The sequence below is a fragment of the Leuresthes tenuis genome, unplaced genomic scaffold, assembly GCF_036924035.1.
Source record: "Leuresthes tenuis unplaced genomic scaffold, fLeuTen1.0.hap1 SCAF_22, whole genome shotgun sequence".
In the NCBI taxonomy this organism is placed as follows: domain Eukaryota; kingdom Metazoa; phylum Chordata; class Actinopteri; order Atheriniformes; family Atherinopsidae; genus Leuresthes; species Leuresthes tenuis.
Genome location: NW_027325376.1, coordinates 6287225 through 6305191, shown reverse-complemented (window position 1 = coordinate 6305191; position 17967 = coordinate 6287225). Strand labels below are relative to the sequence as shown.

The 17967-nt window shown below is 42.2% G+C and overlaps 1 protein-coding gene across 1 annotated transcript in view; it reads left to right on the top strand.

Annotated features, from left to right (window-relative positions):
- The window catches only part of arap2 (ArfGAP with RhoGAP domain, ankyrin repeat and PH domain 2), a 114338-nt gene extending 104931 nt beyond the window's left edge, over positions 1 to 9407 (top strand). Inside the window, exons 28-33 of the mRNA XM_072377002.1 lie at positions 197 to 330; positions 1328 to 1410; positions 4766 to 4801; positions 6089 to 6152; positions 8175 to 8300; positions 8431 to 9407. Of these exons, the coding sequence (XP_072233103.1) occupies positions 197 to 330; positions 1328 to 1410; positions 4766 to 4801; positions 6089 to 6152; positions 8175 to 8300; positions 8431 to 8769 (782 nt within the window). The 3' untranslated portion in view covers positions 8770 to 9407. The remainder of the gene's footprint in view (positions 1 to 196; positions 331 to 1327; positions 1411 to 4765; positions 4802 to 6088; positions 6153 to 8174; positions 8301 to 8430) is intronic.
- The last annotated feature ends 8560 nt before the right edge of the window (positions 9408 to 17967 follow it).

Below are 17967 nucleotides of genomic sequence, written 5' to 3'. Positions count from 1 at the left end.
AATCAGTAGTTGAAAGGTCTCAGAATGACTCAAAGGGACAGGCTGCAAAATAATAGAATTTAAAAAAAGTGTCTCTTCACTTTGGATGTGAATGCTCTGAAATGAATGCTAATTACAACCTAAATATGTTTAATATTACAGAAATGGTGTTCATGTCCAGTGTTTTACAATGAGTTGTTTTATTACTGTGCAACAGACCCGAGGCAGTTTATAAAACGTGGCTACCTGAAGTTCAGTGATGGATCCTCCAAACTTCTCTCGGGGCACAAGTTTCAGGACAAGTATGTTGCAATACATGCAGAGAAGCTGCTGCTCTACAGGGATAACAAAGTAAGTACCCGACTTTAGCTTCGGCTCCACCAACTGTCACATTTGCAGTAAAAACTTTTCAACATTGGTTTATCTTCCAAATTCAAATCCTTGAAGGTGCAGAGAATGACTGACATCCCAAGGGATTGTAAAAGGGTTTAAAACTGCTTAATAAAACAAAAATGTGTTAGAGTGGAGCTTACATCACTGCAGCCGAATAGACCAAAACCCAGCCAGAGTCTGTGACATGAAGCCTGTGTGTTTCATCACTCTGGCAATGTGCCTTGAGGTTCTACATTTTCAAATTACAATGAAAAATAAAACGTACTGATGGCAGCGGGCTTCCCGCCCTCTTTTAAAAAAGGGAAGAAGACAGCGTGCGCTTCTGAGGGGACCAGCAGGACCAAGTTCCCTGGAGGGCTTTTCTTCTCACCACATTTCTGCAGTTGAAACGTGGGATTTTTAAAAGACTGTGAAGAAGTGTTAATAATTGATGGAGTTGCAGTAATTCTGGCTGTGGGATGGGGGGAGTAGGTACCAGGCATATTGGGTAAGGGTGGTATTTTGTGTGTGTGTGTATCCGAGGGGGTGGGAGTCAGGGGTGGGGGGGCTACTTTCTCTGAAAGTATGAGGTTGCACAATAACATGGCTAATTACTGAGTAAATACAAAGGAAATTAGAAGTGTTACTCGAATCTAATTGATATTCCTTAGCCTCTGCAATTATTGTTGGGTCTATATTTAGAGCAAATTATGTTGGATGAAACTCGGAATGGGTGGTGGGTTGTGATGTGTAGGTGTCAGAAGAAGCAAGCTATAACTTTGATTCTGTTTGCTTTGTTCTCTTTTACTTTGTTCTTTGTCAGCTGGAAGACGAGGTTTGCCGGTAACGATTCACACTGATCGTCGTATAGTGGTTAATTGAAATGGCACAGATAGTTAGTCGGCATTTTATTTTATCTCAGTTTGATGTGTTGTTTTCTTTGCTAATTATTTAATTTTCTTTCTTATTTTGTCAGAGCACCAAAGCAGAGAAAGCAATCCAGCTGAAGAGTGTGAAGTGTTACCTGGGCCTGAAGAAAAAGCTCAAGCCTCCAACCAAGTAAACTGCACTCACCTGCGTAATGAAGCTCGAAAGGGATGAAATAAAACCGCATAAATTACAATCTCAGCTGCATATGTTGCACTGCAGAATGCTTCCCCTTCTACTGTTGATTTATATCAGTACAAGTGAAGTAGTTACTCTAACGGCAATGCAATTAGCATCTGATGGTGTTCATACGTTTAACCAAGGAATGAACTTTAAAACACATGCAGCAAGTATAAGGTGGTTAATGAAATCTAAGCTAAACATGGAGGTCTGTGACTCACAGCAAAAAAAAAGAAGAAAAAAGCCTCTTTTTAAAGATGAAAAAGAACAAACGACTAAAACTAGAAAACCGAAATTCAGACAGTTTGTCCTTTGGTTTTGTACTCTGAGCTCCTCCTAAAGTGCGTTTAATGTGTGTTTGATCATTTGCTGCATTATGATCTGCCCACATAGCTGAGAAGACTCTCATTACCTCATAGATATCACTTAGATGTTCACAACACAGGTTTCTGTCTTCCATTTGCTGCCATTAAAACAACATTGACACTGATTTCACACTGGCTTCTCCCAGATGTTTAATCACAGGCGCGGCTTCCTGTGCCCAGAACAGTCGGACAGCTTTTAAAAAACAGTTTTCAAGCTCATTGGTGTAATTTGCATTCCATCCTCACATATTTTGTGGAGCATTAACTTTTGTTAGTGCAGCTTCACACAACCCTGTTTCACAAAAAGTTCTGCAAGTGAGATGCAAATAAAAGAATTCAGGGATTAACAAACAGTGTCCCCCAAAATCTACTTTTTATCCTTATTAATAACATGTTCACATGGGGGGGGGTTCACGTGTTGTAAGACACAACGCAAGCAAAACGGCTTGAATCTGTGGAGCACTGCGTTTAACCTCTGAGAGGCAAGGTCAGAGAACCTGGACGTTTTGTGTAGAGCAGACAAAAGAGCCAGCGCCAAACAACTCGGGGGGGACTGCGTGGGCAAGAAGTTCAATATCTAAGTGTAGGCCAAAGTGCTTTACAGGGCGAAAGCGAGACTCGCTATCATTCCGTTGCACTTCTATTCTTAACGGAGCCGTTTCTGAACCGTGTCAAGCTCAACAGAGCAGACTGCACCAGCGAACCGCCACAGAATCGACAAAATAAACTCCCGGCCCCTTTCAAAATAAAACACAACACGTAGTTCAAAAGTAGAGGTCGGATAAACAGGTTCTGCCACTTCGGAGAAGCAAAGTAAGCTGTGTGTTGTTGCCTTTATACACACAGTTTATCGCGGGATCTCGCGTGAATGCGGCTGAGTCGTGAACCAGCGCTCCGTCCCCGGTACGTCCCTGGTGGAATCCCCCAGTTAAAGGAAGCCAGCAAGGAAGTGCAACAAGAGTGCAAAATAAAAGTCCAAGACATTAAAAGATTAATGCTAAAAGAATAATGTTTGTCAAGATGTGCACAATATCATAAAAAAATTCAGTGCACCCGGGCTCTCTGATACGCCTCATAGGTTAAAGTCGCTCCTGCAGCTGGTTGTTAGTCAATTCAACCTGTGGCCATTTGCTGCATGTAAATCCTGCTTTCGTTTTCCCGTCTCCACTGAACTACAACTAAGAATAGCATCAGTGAAAATGTCTGCTACAGCATCTGCGACTGCATCAACAATGCTTGACACCAGCTGTTCCATCGAAGGTTTTTCTCATTTCAGGAACCAGAAAGCTAAGCCGCACTCCAAAGGTAGTAAAAGTTCAGGTGTTTAACCGACCTGCCTGCAGTCCGGACCATGCAAACGTGTTGAGAATTATGGGAAAACCCAAGAGGAGGAAGTGTTCAGAGTGGAGTCTACTTTTACAGTAACAGTAGAGTTTAAATGCTACACAGATTGTGTGATTCTGTATGTATTTAAACTTTGCTCAGCGTCTCGGCTTCTTCTGGCAGCAGGTCGCCGTGATGCAGACTCATTAGTGCCAAAGGAGCAGCTGCACAAGTTCCAATCAAATTAGCCCTTTTGTTACTGGAGACGAACCGGTGATCATTTAGCAGTGCCGCTGTCCTCTTGAGCAGGTTTTTTAATGGTGTGCATGCCCACAACTCTTTGTGTGTCGGGTATTTATCCCCAAAGATTTGCTCCGCTTCCCCCCCCCCCTGAAAGTTGTGCGACCTCAGAGGACACCGGAGCCACTCCTGACCCCATCTTATTTTTCACTGTAAGGAAATTGATTAAATGTAATTGCGTTTTAACAAATACAAATTATTAAACTCTGCCTCTGCGAACAGAAAACACTTTTATTTTAATGATCTTCGGTTATTGTAATTTATGACACATGCCAAAACCGCCGCGGCTCTTGTTGGTCACACGGAGAGGAAATTTTTGAGACGCCAAGCCCTATATTTCACATTACTTTGTTCTAATTCCTCATAATTTTCCCCGTGTCGCAATTTCGAGTCAAGGGAAGTGTGAAAAATGAGTGCGGCGAGCGATTATCAACATTACGCAGTCCTTTGGGGTGGAGAAGAAGTGGATGAGAGGGAGGGAGGGGAAGATGAAGAGGGACACAAAGAAGGGATGTTGCAGCGTTGTATCATAGATGTGCTGTTGAGTGGGCTGCATGAGAGGTGATACGGAGAATAAAGGAATAAAAAGCGCTGAGGAGAATGGAGAGAGCTGTAGTGAGAGTGTTAGGATGGGCAGGCGTCAGTACCTCATTAGGCAGAGGTCTGTCTGTGAGCGGCCTGCCTGCTGCGGCGTTGGATCTGCTGCCTTAACTCGCAGGAGTGGTGCTGCAGGCTCTCCATCTCTGCCCCTCTTTGGCTTTGTTCACCTCCCCGACTCCTCTGCTTCTTCTCAGCTGCAGCTGTGAGGGTTTTCAGGGAGGAGGAAGGTGGTCTTTTCACCTTATTCTGCCTGGGTGCAGGTTAACTCACACTGAAGCGCGCACAGATGCAAGTATTTACGTACTTTGAAGCACACAGAGAGCCATTTTATTTAGCTCAGCATCATACTGAGCTTTTAATTGTACCCGAAACAGCCTCAGTTACAGTCTCTCACTGGCAAGGCTGCTTTCTATCCATTTCTTCCAGCAAATTCTAAGTTTTAAGTCTTACAGGTGAGCAGCATGTGCTCTTTGCGTTGTAGAGTTTGACCCGGAGCATATCGATGTCTGCTCATGCATAAAAATGCAGGCTGGAGCTGCAGCAATTGATTCCACGGTTAAGCGTTTAAGTTTATTCCTTCTTTTGTCTTTTACACTGTATTTGTCAAAAAGTTTCATGTCTGTATTATATCTGATTTCAACTGGGCTGGGTTTCTGGAGGTTGACAGAACAGAAATGTCCGTCTCTGACGGTTGTCTGTCCTCATTTTTTTCTTCACAGCTGGGGTTTCACGGTCTGCACTGATAAACAACAGTGGTGAGTAATGCATGGTTGGGAAAGCTAATCTTTCCACTTAAAATGTCTCTAAAACAGAGGAAATGAAGTGGCACAGAGTTCTTCTAACAGTATGTTAATGGTGATCAGATGATAAATGCTACTGCTCCACTCTCAGGAGGGATAATTCAGATTTTGATCGACCACTTAAACATCTGTTTATAGCACGTTTATAACATCTGTTACAAATCCAAACTTTTATTACATACAGCCAGAAAACACATTAAATATGAATCTGAAAGAAAGTTATCTGCAATAAAATACATTCAAGGGCCTGATTGCTGCTGTTTTCTGAGCAGTCGTCCTGCAGAAATGGTATTTATTCCCGTTGTGTTTGCTGTTAAAAAGGCTTAGAAAGTGCAATACGGTGAGAGGTGGGAGTCGCAGAGATTAAATGACAACAACAGAGGTGATGAAAACACATGAGAATTAAAAATTGATGCAGCAAAATTGTGTGTAAATTTGAGAAGGAACGAGTGATAAATGATGGAGTCATTTAATTCATTCAAAGGCGTTTTGATTAAAACAGCTGTGATATAATGAAGACGAAGCCAGGCCTCTGTTCTTCTTTATTTCCAAGGGTGGCATTCTTTATTCATATCATTTACAGCAGAAAGTCTGTCATTTATCATTTAGCAAAACATAATAAAAACAATTTGTTTAACAAAAGTAATGAAAATGCTAATGCACTAATTACACTAGTAATGGAAGGGTGAGATGAATGAGAGCTGAAAGATAGGAGGACAGACTTGACTCACAATGAGTTTGGACTTTTATTTTTCTACTTTTTTACTCTGCAAAGATTCTCAGAAACCGTGATGACGGTTCAGGGATGAAGGGCAGATGGTTGGATAGAAAATGTGAATAATGGTGGCAAATGTTAGCATGCTAACACTCTAAACTGAGGCGGTGATCTTGAGAAGTGCCCTCTCATGTTATTTATAGGCTGAACTTCCAGAAAAGAGTCCTTCCCCAGGTGGTACAGTACAGAACCACAGTAGCACAGACCTGAGTAGGTGGCAGGTATTACTTTAATCATCATCCTGGATTCTTACCTTGAGCAATAATCAGTGCTTCAGAGGCATATTTCTACTCACATAATGATAGTTAATGGCAAAGGCTCCGCCTTCTAGTCGAGCCTATTTACAGCAATCATTCAAGTGTCCTCTCAGAGGAGACCATGTTCGGTGCCGTGATTCGCCGAATCCGGTCTCCTGCATAAAACGGTTGGGAAGCAGTGAGTGACGTGACCGAGCTTTTCCTCTTCAGGTACTTCTGCTGCGACAAGAGGGAGACGCAGGTCAGCTGGGTGACGGACATCATCGCCACGAAGGTAAGATCAGACAAGTCGGCACAGCCACCAGGAGTTCTCTGATGTCAGAGCTTTATAGAGCAGTTAAGTGCTCTGGCTCTGAAGGATATGGAGGCTCAGGGAGTGGCGGAGGAGTGTATGGGGCATAATCTCAATAACTAGCAGAGGATATCCTTTTCTCTTCCTCGTTCGAATGAAAAACACTCGATTGGAGCAATAATTTTTATGATCCCATCTTGGATCAAGGTGATATGATGAACAGTGCCCCCCCAACCCCCCCCCATCATCCGTTTCCATTTAGCTTTAAAACAGATTAAAAGATAAATAAATAAACAAGGAGGAGCTGAAAGGTTTTGGAGAGGTCACTCAACAATGGCATAAATCACTTTATGTGGAAAAGCTGTGAGAATAAGGTCAAGGCGACTGTAACAATCACATTGAGGTGCTTAGCCCCCAGATAGAGCCCCGTGTTGTCGCTGTCAGTCGCTGACACAGCACATACGACATAAATAATGCAGGCCAAGCAAACACAGGGAGAGCAGCTACGGATCTGTCACATTCTGGGATCGTTTTTCACTCTCAGTCCTCTTTATGAACTGGCTTCTTGCTTCCTCATTAGATTCTGTTTCCTGCTCATTTTTAAAGTAAATAGCCAAAGCTGAGCAGGACGCTCTTCCTGAACAGAAAGATCAAACCGAGATCTTCCAGCTCTGCGTTGTGTGCTCAGCACATTTTATCAGCATTAGCCCTCTCCACATCCTCCTTTATGGGAACCCGTCTGCGGCACGGTGTTGTTTATCACAGGTGCTTACTGTAAAAGCCTTTTAGTGCCTTAGTTTAACTTAGCAAGTAAAAAGGGCAACGCCATCAGGGAGAGATTGATCTAAAGGGAAGGGCAATTTTAGTTTTAAGTGTTTCACGGTGTTTATTTCAATGGACTTTCCTGATCTAGAGAAGCTCTTAGCACTAGACCTAAATCTATAGCAGACTGGAGCCGGCTAAACATATTAGGATTCTTCACCCAAATCCTCTAAATGTGAGGATTGTCAGCCTCCAGCAGAGAGGATTGTGGGAAGGACACGGGACTTTTGGGAAGGGCAGAGAGAAAGTGTCGATGAGAAAGTAGAAGGAGAGCTTCAGCGGTCTCGATTCGCCTTACCTGGTAGCGAGCATTTTGCTCCCACAGTTTCCATAGCAACAAGCAATGGAGGACCTCACTCCGAAGCGAGGTGGTGATGAGGGTTAGAGAGAGGGTGTAAAGGTCCAAGGAGAGGGCCTTGCAGCGATGAAATAAGGATTTGTTAAGAAGAGATATTTCTGTAGGTCTGCGGGTCGCAGTGATTTTAAAAGGGGACATTGTTAAAGTGGAAGTTTAGCCAGAGATCAGAACACAGTTGGACTGCTGCCACGGAGCAGAAAATCATCACAGTCTTACTCATTCTTTAATCCGCTCAAAAAAAGGTAAATGCCATAGTTCTTTTTGAGTTAACAGCACTGTACTTTATGCCTAATGTCACCCAAATCTACTGCGTGCTTCAGCGTGTTACCCTGGAACAGATGGGGGAAATGGCAGGACTTTTCAGCCCTTCTGGATTTGGAGAGCTGCACGAGCTGCATGAGAACCTTCCGGAAAGCTCCTTTACAGAGGCAGACCTTTGTGGATGGGGTCCGTGTAGTGGCTGCGTTATTACTGAAGTCATGGCAACCAATTATGTCAGCGAAGTCCTCAGATGCGGACAGAACAGATTATTTATTGATTGAGATTTAGATTTTCTATTCTTACTTATTTGAGCTGAAGTATGAGGAAAAGCGGCTCCTCCAAACTGCAGGCAGGGAGGAGAGAGAGCTGCAACCAGATGATGCTCGTGAGTTACTGCCAGTCACCGGCAGGTCGTCTCCCCTGTGAATATGGAGTTTTTCACCCAAATACCAGAATTGTCCTTTAAAGGAGAATACGCAACACAGAAAAGCAACAGGGACCAAACCTGTTGTCTCCACTGAATAACACAGCGAAAACGGTTGCTCTGTTGTGTGTGTCTTTAGTTCGGGTCTGAGCTCCATCTGAAGACGATTAACGCCAAAGAAAAAGCAGATCAGACATCCTCCAGAGGGGGAGCTGTCACAAAACACAGCAAGGTTCCGTCACACAACCACAGCTCCAGCAAACCGGTGAGAAAAAATCCCCCGATCTTCTATTTTTCAGCTTATTTCTCTTGAAAAAGCAGATACTTTTTGCTGACTCTTCTTTTCAGAGCTGTTAATGGTTTGTTGAACACCTTTGCCTTATGTCTGCCCACAGCTGCCAGACAGGAGGGTTTCTCTTGGAGATGCAGGTTGGACCACCGCCAAGGTTACTGGAACCAAAACTTTGCCCCCCCCTCCAAAGCCCCGTGACCAGCACAAGGCCCCAGCCGTCCAACACAGAAGAACCTCTGTGGACGTCTGCCTGCCGCATCGCTCCACTTCGCCGCACCTCTCCAGACACTTGCAGCCCATGCCGCTGCCCGTTCCTCCTCAGGGAGGCAGTAAGACGCTCAACAGAAGAATGGTTGGCGGCGGCGAGGGTCTTTTACCGTCTAATCTGCTCAATGAACTAAACTTGGTGCTGAGCAAGACGGGTCGCAAGGACAGTGACTGACAGGAGGAGAGCTAAAGCGAAGACAAACATGTTTAGTTTGAATAATAATGGCCAAAAACAGGAGCACGCAGTGCAGATTGAGTTGCTGATGAACTCGGGTATTTAAGGAGCGATGTGCCTGGGGTCTGGGAAGCAGGTGAGGATGCTGCGGAGGTCAGGATAAACCTCAGCTGCCGGGCCCAGCACTAAGATGGGATTTAAATTCTGCTCTGTCAAACAGAGGTTAGATGCACGCTTCCTGCTTCAACGCTTCGTGTTTCTCCCGCACCTAAAAAGCGTTTTTTTTCAACGCTTACGCACTGACGTTTTTCTTTCCATGAACGTTTGCTTTTTGCTTAGTTGCACTTTTACCACAACATGTTATTAAGATAAAACACTCCTCAGCTGAAATGCAGACAGAGCAGGTTCAGAGCAGGTTACACGAGCTGATGGTGGGTCGATATTAACGGGGATGAGGGGACAAACCTAAGTATTGTGCTACTATTTATTTTCAATAAAGTCTTTTGTTAATATTGTAACCATTACCTGTACAACTGGTTTCAGTGTTTTTAAAGCTCATAGTTCAGTGGCATAACACTTTAATCTGTATTCAAATGTAATTGTAATGTACAGCATGAATATATTAATAAACATCTGAAAATGCCTCCCATTCCCATTACTGTTGTCGTACAAACATTTCATGCTAAACCTGACCCTGAATGCACCGTACGATGCGTATAAAGAGGATAGATGAACCGATCGGTCGGTGGGAAAAGAGATCTGCACGGTTTGTTCCTTTCCAGTCTGTTCCATCTTGTTTAGATCTGCTCTGAGGGGTTCTACAAGCCCACTGCTTCCTGAAGGTATTTAGAAACCAAACAAGAAGGCCCTCATTTGGTTTCTAAAGGGGGGTTAAGAGGATTGCATGTCCCTGAGATTAACAAGAGGCTCATAAATAAGCAGCAGCTTCTTAGAATATGTTCCATAAATAATGGCGAGCCAATGTAAGCATTAGTAATGTGCTCATTCCTCTTGATACTTGTTAGAACTCTGGCAGCGGCTTTCTGAATTTCTGGAGCACCAGACCAGACTCCTCCAGTTGTTCGAAAAGGGCTTTTCATCTTTCAATCTTTAGATTTGCCTTTAAAAAAAACTATTATTTCAGACTCGTCTGTGTTTAGCAAAACTCTGACGGAATGCTTTTAGCTCTCTTTAAACCTCGATGGAGCGACTCCATCAGACGACAGTCTGTGGGTGAAAGGTTTGTCTCTTACTTTGGATACTTATAACCAGCAGGTGAACTTATCTCCAAAGGATATTTTGAATATTTAGAAGTTTTTACACAATATCAGAAAGAAAATGACGGGAAAGCTGACAGATGGACTGAGCCGTGTCAGTCCTCAGAAGACAACCTTTCACGCTTCCAATTCAATTCAACTCAAAATTTATTTATATAGCACATTAAAACAAAGTGCTTCACAAGAACAACTGCATCACATAATAAGAAAAACATCAAAATGGCAAAAAGAATAACTGCATCACAGATAAAAAATAAGATTTGTAATAAACTAAAAGTAGCAAGTCAAGGTAAACTCCTTTTTATTTTGCTTCCTCACCTCCACATTTCCTCCACTTCCTCATTTCTCCAATTGCAAGCATGGCGGCGGCCCGGTCATGCTTTGGGGCTTGCGTTGCAGCGAGTGGGACAGGAAGCTTTTCACTGGAAGAACAAAGAAGGGGTTCAAGATGAAATTCTGAGTGCAAACGTCCACCTGGAACGGACCTGAAGCTTCAGCAACGGGATCCGTAATGTGGCTCAAAGGTTTAACCTTTGCCCTCAGAGTCCACAGGAATCTGTGGACAGACCTCACAGGAGCAGCCCAGCAAACGTCTAAAAAAGTCTTTCAGCTGCAGCAAACACTCATTTATTATTGAAAGGCTGAGAATTTGACTGAGGTGACGTGAATTTGCTCATCAGAGCTCGTGTGGAGCATGATGTTGGGATATCGATCGACCCTGAAATCAAAAGAGGAACGACTGTGCAAAGAAAGCAAGATGGACGCTGATAACAGAGAGAAGTTCTACGTGTCTTTTTTTTGCTGAGTTTTAGTTCATCCCTTCGGTTTCTCTGTTCATCTTTTCCCTTGTGCTCTCTGTGGTGCTTCTTTGTCTTCCTCTTGCATGTTTCTGTCCACATTTTGCTGTTTCCTGCTTCATTGCTTCTGTAACTGTTTAACTAACGTCTCCTCCTCCCGTTTTTTCTGCATGTGACCTCTTCAGAGCTCGTACATAACGGCAGGAAGTTGAAGCACACCAGAGCAGTGAATGCAGAACAGTTCCCGTCTGCCGTAAAGTATCATTTTAGCTTAGAGGGGTCAACACCTGTTTCAATGATCTGTTCGGAATTTGAATCATTCGATACATCAGCGTAGAGACGCCGCGTTCCAAAGGTCGCACTGAGATCAAGCAGCAACTACATTCATGCTTTACCCGAATCAGTATTCAGGAGAGGACCGTTTAACGCTCTTATGAAAGCAGCTTCTGTGCTGTCATTTCATCTGAAGCCAAACAGAAATATGTCCAAAAGGTGGTTTACTTTGTGAGGCGGCCATATGTCCGTTTTCTTCCACCCTTTTAGTGCATGTGAGCTCAAATTGCTCTCTTTCCCGTTGCATGTAACATGTAAAAACCTGACGCTTTAAAAAGACTTTCCTGAAACTGACAAATCTCCCTGGTGTCACTGCTGCTCGTCTTGTGTAGTGCAAATTAAAAATGTCTCCTCTTTGCCAAAAGCTCTGGCAAAAGGAGGCACTCTTCCTGTGTTTCCACAGAATTACAGATGGTTGGAGCAGTGGAGCTGGAAGAGGTGTCAGCCGTGTGTAACAGGAAGGGAGATTTATTTATTTTTCTTTCTTTCTTTCTCCTTAAACTGCCAATGTTTGACTGTTTTATAGCAACAAAAATGAGACTACATTAAGATCTAAGGTGTAAAGTAAATAAAACGAGACTTATATGATGATCGGGATGTGGATAAACATCAGTGATGTTTACTGATAATTAGACATTGCTTTCAGGTTTATTATTATGCATCATGATTAGATTTTTTCTTCTTCTTCCTGTTCAGCTGCCGAAAGCTTTTTATCTGTGTTATTTTTATTTTAATGATGCATCTGCTGTCTCTACGCTGCTAGAATAGATTAATTGAGCTTTTTTTTTTCCCACCACGTAATGTGCTCAGACTACTCAAGGATTTAGTTTTTTATTGGACACTACGTTCAGTGACCATATCTGCGAGATCGAAGCCGTAGAGTGTTGCGATTTTAAGCCGGATTGCGGCTTTTCAACGTGAAGGAGACGCCATCTGTCCTTGTCCTATTAATATGTAATTAAATTGTCTATTTATTCATAAATTACACGAAAAATCTGCTTCATCTCGAGTGAAATGCAAAAATAAACTCGATGTCTCGAGTCACGCCTTTGTTGAATAATGTATAGGGGTTCGAAAATGCACACGCAGGCAATTGTCACAGGTTCCTCCATGAAAAATTCATATTTATTTTCATTATGCTTCATACTCCTGCTGCTTGTCCTTTGTTTCCCGTCCTTATATTCTAATCATAGAGCGACCACATTAGCGCATTCGGAGTCTGAGCATTTCTTGTTCTGGTTTTGTTTGCATGCTGGAAAGGTGTGTTTTCTATATTCAAGCGTGTTAATTATATTACTGTTTGACTCTACCAGTTGAGATGTTTACATGACTACTTAACTGGCTTGTTGTGAGCTCCGTCATTCAGCTGGCAGCAGGCGCCCAGCTGATACCGAAGCCTATTGTTTCCACATAGTGTAATGTTACACTGTAGGTGCTTCTCACTCATTAGTTCAGCATTCAGTGCAAGTCTCTTTCTGAAATCTCACTTCTTTTCAAAGAAATAGCAATGGCACCCTCTGCTTTACTGGTACTGGCACCATACTATCTCCCCGTCCTCCGTGTCCTTCCTCGGGCTGTCGTCTGAATGTATATTTACCTCTGTTGTCCTCTGTGTCTGTATCGCCCAGCATTTTTTTCATCCCTTCGAGGCCTACGCTGTCCAAAGGTCACCATATGGTGGAGGAGAGTTCAGTGAAAAAGTCCTGCAGAGTCATGAGCCTTTTTTTAATGTGCTGACTTTGACCACATCACTCTGTTGGAGGGTAGCAGCTTGTGTGAGTGCAATGATGGTGAGTAGCTCAGTAGGAAATTGCCATGTACTGTATTTAGGCTCACTTTTAAGGTTGACTTTACCTCATCTATTTGACTCCCAGAGTTAGGGAGGCCTGGATTTTACATACAATCATGAGCTCATTTCAGTGGATACAGAACATTACGTAACCCAGTACAACAGCTCTGCAGTGCAGTATATTTCACCCTTGTGAAACTTAGCTCCCTCAGTTTGTGTGTAGACTACCTGATATGTGTTAATAAAGCTGTGTGGTTATCATTGAAGTTTGACCTAAATTGGGAGTAATTTGCTGTAAGTTCTGAATAAATTGAGGCAATTTTCAAACTTTTAAATAAGTAAAAACATGAGAAACAACTTAGCTCCCCTCCATGGGTATTTTAAGGGGAGAACTCATCACAGCAATGTGAAAACGTTTGCAGTGGTGCGTCTCAGCAGCAGCGGATGTGTGGCGTCCCGGAGAAGAATCGGTGCCGTGGTTGAAGCCTTTGAAGCTGCTCTGGTGACACGTGCCGACCCTAAACGCCACCGACGCAATTTATGTTGCCTTTTTTTTTCTTTTTAATTTGCCAACTGTTTGTGGCTAAAACCAAAACAAATTTCAGTTATTTGTTGCCGCTGGGGTAGCAGTTGTAGTTGTTACCATGGAAACGTGGCATGAGTTAGCATGGGAATAAGAACATGCTGCTGTTTGTTAATGCAGCAAAATTGTATCTAATATTATAATGGGGGGGGGGGGGGGGGGGGCTCTCAGAAAAGAGAGAAAGCACTTTTATTTGTCATACTCAAACCATTTTTCCTTGGACCTGCTAAAGTTTACTCTGTCAGAGAAACATTTCGACTTTTATGTACAACAGTGAGCATCAAAAGCTTTGTTCAGAGTACCAGACCCAGTCTAGTTTATTTTTGGTATATATCTAGACCATATCATTGTGGATTTTTGAAAGTTTGAACCGTCAAAGAATTGTGTCATTCATTGTGCCGAAACCTTGAGGATATCAAATGCAGAGTGAGAGCTGAGCAGAATCTAACAGAGCTCTGGGAGACCCTGCGGAAAACAACAGTTTTCTGACAGATGTTGAAGTAAATGTCATCGTCTCTGGCTTCTGTAAAACTTTTCTGTAATAATAAATCTATGTTTTGTTGTCTCCCGGTTCAGTTAGGTCAGCCTTTTTGTCTTTGTTCATTCCTTTTGTAAAGCACCTTGTGTTCTGTCAGCATTTAGCCTTTTTGAATGTTCTGCGTTCCCTTTAGCTGTATTTTGAAATGGAGTTTCCTTCTAGCACTTTATTTGGCTTTACTTCCCTTTTTTTATTTTGTAGAGCCACACTTCCTGTTCTAGTTTCACACCAGTGTTCAGTTGCCTTTAGGTGCCTCTGCACCTGTGTGTCATCAGTTGATAGCTGTTTTCAGTAGATGCCTCCATGACCTGTACCCACTCTGTTCTGTTGGACTTATCTTTTGGATATCCTCCTGACAGCACCTTCTGCTCATATTAGTGTTCTAATACCTGCCTCTGTTCGGCATTTTCGGTCCTCTGCAAGCATCACAGATGACAATAAATTGTCAAGTTGCACTTTGGAGGGACTCTATACTGAACAGGTAATAAAGGGCCAAAAATCCTTTTAAGGGCTTTCATTGCATCTGTTCTTACCCTGAAATATAACCCGTAACAGCATCTTGTAAAGTGCCATCCCTAAAAGCAAAAGTGTGTAAACACTACTTATCTGAGCATTTTCACATCGGAACGGACGTCTTTAACAAGTGTTCATTTAACAAGCCACAGAATCATGATATGGAGGCAGGAGGGCTGGTTGCATAGTGTGGTAAGTTTTATTTTTCATGCCTTTTCAGCTATGAGACACACATTCAAGATTAACATACAACTGTTTTTTTTCTTATACTTCTGAGTTATGTTCACTAGACAGCATTACATCATTTTAAACACTTTTAGCAATAACGGGACTAAAGTTAACAAAACTACTTGGTTATGAATAAAAAACGCTTGTGGACAGGGCTGAAATACATTCTTCTAGCAGTGGGGCCGTTACCTTTGTGGATGCTGTTTTTCACATTTCACACGCAGTTGTTCTCACGACCATTTAAATTAGCATATTTGTCAGATTTAATCATTATTTTAGCCTGCATGAGAACTAGAGGTCGACGGTCGATATTTGCGTTTTTTACTTGTATCGGCATTGGCTGATTCGTGCGTTCGCAGAACAATTAGCGCATTAGCGATTGTTCACATTTCTTTTAAGAAAATTTATTTATTTTTTGTTGTATTGCTGTTGACAAATCTTCTCAGTGAGGTAATTTGCACTTCAAAGACCTCGTGCTGCTACATAAAGATTAGATTAGATTAGAAAGATCAGATTATTCATTGTTATATATTTAAATGTTCTACATTGTTTGCTACTGTTAATTTTTTGTTTGTTTTGTTAATAAAGGTTTCTTTTTTTTGTTTAAAGTGAAACTTGTGTAACATTTGTTATCATTGTCATTTTTATCATGTAAATGGAGGGAGAAAAAACAATATCGGCTTCAAGAATCGGCCCAAAAAAATCGGCAGCACATATCGGGGATCGGTTAAGACTGATATCAAAATAATCGGCATCGGCCTTAAAAAACCCGTATCGGTGGATCACTAATGAGAGCACAACCTACAGGGTCGTATTTATGAGGAAGACGGCCTCTGCACTACTGTTGATTTGTCCACGAACGCTGACAAAAAGGAGAGGATGGTGTGAGGTGCCAATCCGTATTTGTCATTTGAGAAATTTGTCCGGCACAACCATTTTCACAGACCTTGTACTTTTCTTTCTCCACTCCAACTGGAATTCCCTCGCTCATATGCTCCCGTCTCACCCATGAACCTACATAGATAGTTTTCTGGCGTTATTCGCAATTTTTCTCAATTTACAACCCTGAATTGTGAGACTTCTACATTTTGAACATGTGGACAAATGTACCTGTTACACGTTTTCTCATTAGAATGGGCTTTCTGAAGGTAAAGTTGGAAAGACGCACCACCAACATATGGCATATGGTTACCACAGCAACCAGTATAGATAAATTGATGGTGTCTGGACATGCAAACCTGATCCAATCGCTTGCAAATAATAGTGCAAACTGTTTCTGCTAATGACCAGATTTGCGTGCAGGAACCCTAAATGTTCATCTAATGTGTGCTCTGAGTCACGCACTGCATGCCTGCAGTGATTTGCAATAGCAGTAGTAGCAATAGAGTACCTGAGCTGTATGTGTCGTTCACACAGACCGTAAAGACAGCAAAACAGAAGGGAAGAGGAGGGGGGGGGATTAGAGAGTAAAGGAGCAACTGATATGCTGCTAAAAGAAAGAAGAGATGACAAGTCATTTCAAAAGAACAGACATGAACCCTCTGATTGGACGTGAGATGCTTCTCAATTATAACTGCAGCCTGTGCTTTGAAAAACAAGCCTTCTTGGGCTTAATCCGATGCAGTTTTGAAATGTGGAGCTTATTGATCAGCTTGTGGAAGTGTCCACTGAGGCTGCAATCTGATCTCTCATTCCCTCTTTGTCTCTTGCAGGGAATAATATAAACATCAAGGGCAAAAATGATAGAGCACAGATGAGTGACAGGGCTCAACATGGCTCTGTACACATTTGGATTTTCAAAGTGCACCAAATGTCTGTAAGGGTGGTACACACACAGAAATGAAGCTATTTTCTTTACTTTATCCCTGGCCTCTGTAAATCAGACAAACTGTACTGTTAACTCTGACACACTGCAGCTGTATAACATGCACGACGAGCCATGGCCCTGGTGATTTACATTTCCAGAAAGGGTAAGCCTTATATTAATGGGGCCGTCCATTTTAACAGCTATGAATAGCTCACTGGATGAAGTCGTCCCTCTGCTAGCTGCCTTTTTGCGCTGATCCACACATTCCAGCCTCTAATCTCAGTTCTATTAATGTCTTGGGTGATATTTACGACACATAGACCCTTTTAGCCTGACATGGCTGTAAAGTATATGTTCAAACCAGCCAAGCTTTATCTAATTAAAAGTCTCTGCAATTGCACTTCAACTGGGATTGAGTCTTTAAAACCTCAATCAGTACTCCCACTCCACGCTTACTGGCTGAAGAAAGGAGCATGTCACTGCAGAGCTAATAAAGAAGGGAATATTAAACGTTCCAGTTAAACTTTGTGGCAAAATAGAGAAAAAAAAGACTAATTTTCAAATTTTTCTACAGTAGTAAGATTATAAGAATTTTCCAGATGGAGAGCATCTCAGTGATAACACTGTTTTTGTTGTAACCTTACAGGCTTATAACTAAAGCATATTCCCATTTTGCTTTTTAAATTACTGTAGGCAGACGAGTTATCCTTAGCTCAATAAGCACATGCATTTTTCACATAAATCCTTCCAATATTTTTTTTTCTAACCTCCAGTCTTAAGAGACAGCACAGCAAGATACAAACATGTTCCAAAGAATTGCTGCCAAAAAAAAAGTATTATGAGAAAGAATACAGCAGGTCCACATTTAAAAGCGGTGTATAAAAATGTAGGCCACAAATGAGCCAACACAGGTTATGTCCTTGTTTACAACACATTTTCATTCTCAACTTCTATGAACTTTATCGTTCTGCTGGCAGACCTCAGAGCCTATATAACAACATATTCTCATTCCAAATTCTTCACATTTTAACACTTTTGTCAAGAGCTTTTCCTGTCAGTTTTCAACACTTGTACTACCCCTTTACCACTGCTCTACGAAGCACAGGGAACTGCTCTACTGCTTCACATTGCCAGTTATCTTGGATGTATTTCTGTGGTGGTGATTTTACAGTACGGTACGGTAACGGTGTTAGTACAGTATACCACGGTGACGGTATTTTATTTTCTTAAAGTTGTACTTAAAGACAAGTATCGTTCTTAGAAGAACGCATTGCTTTATTTAAGCAAAATGTGATGAATACATTCTTTTTACAGGTAAACAGCCAACAGTTGG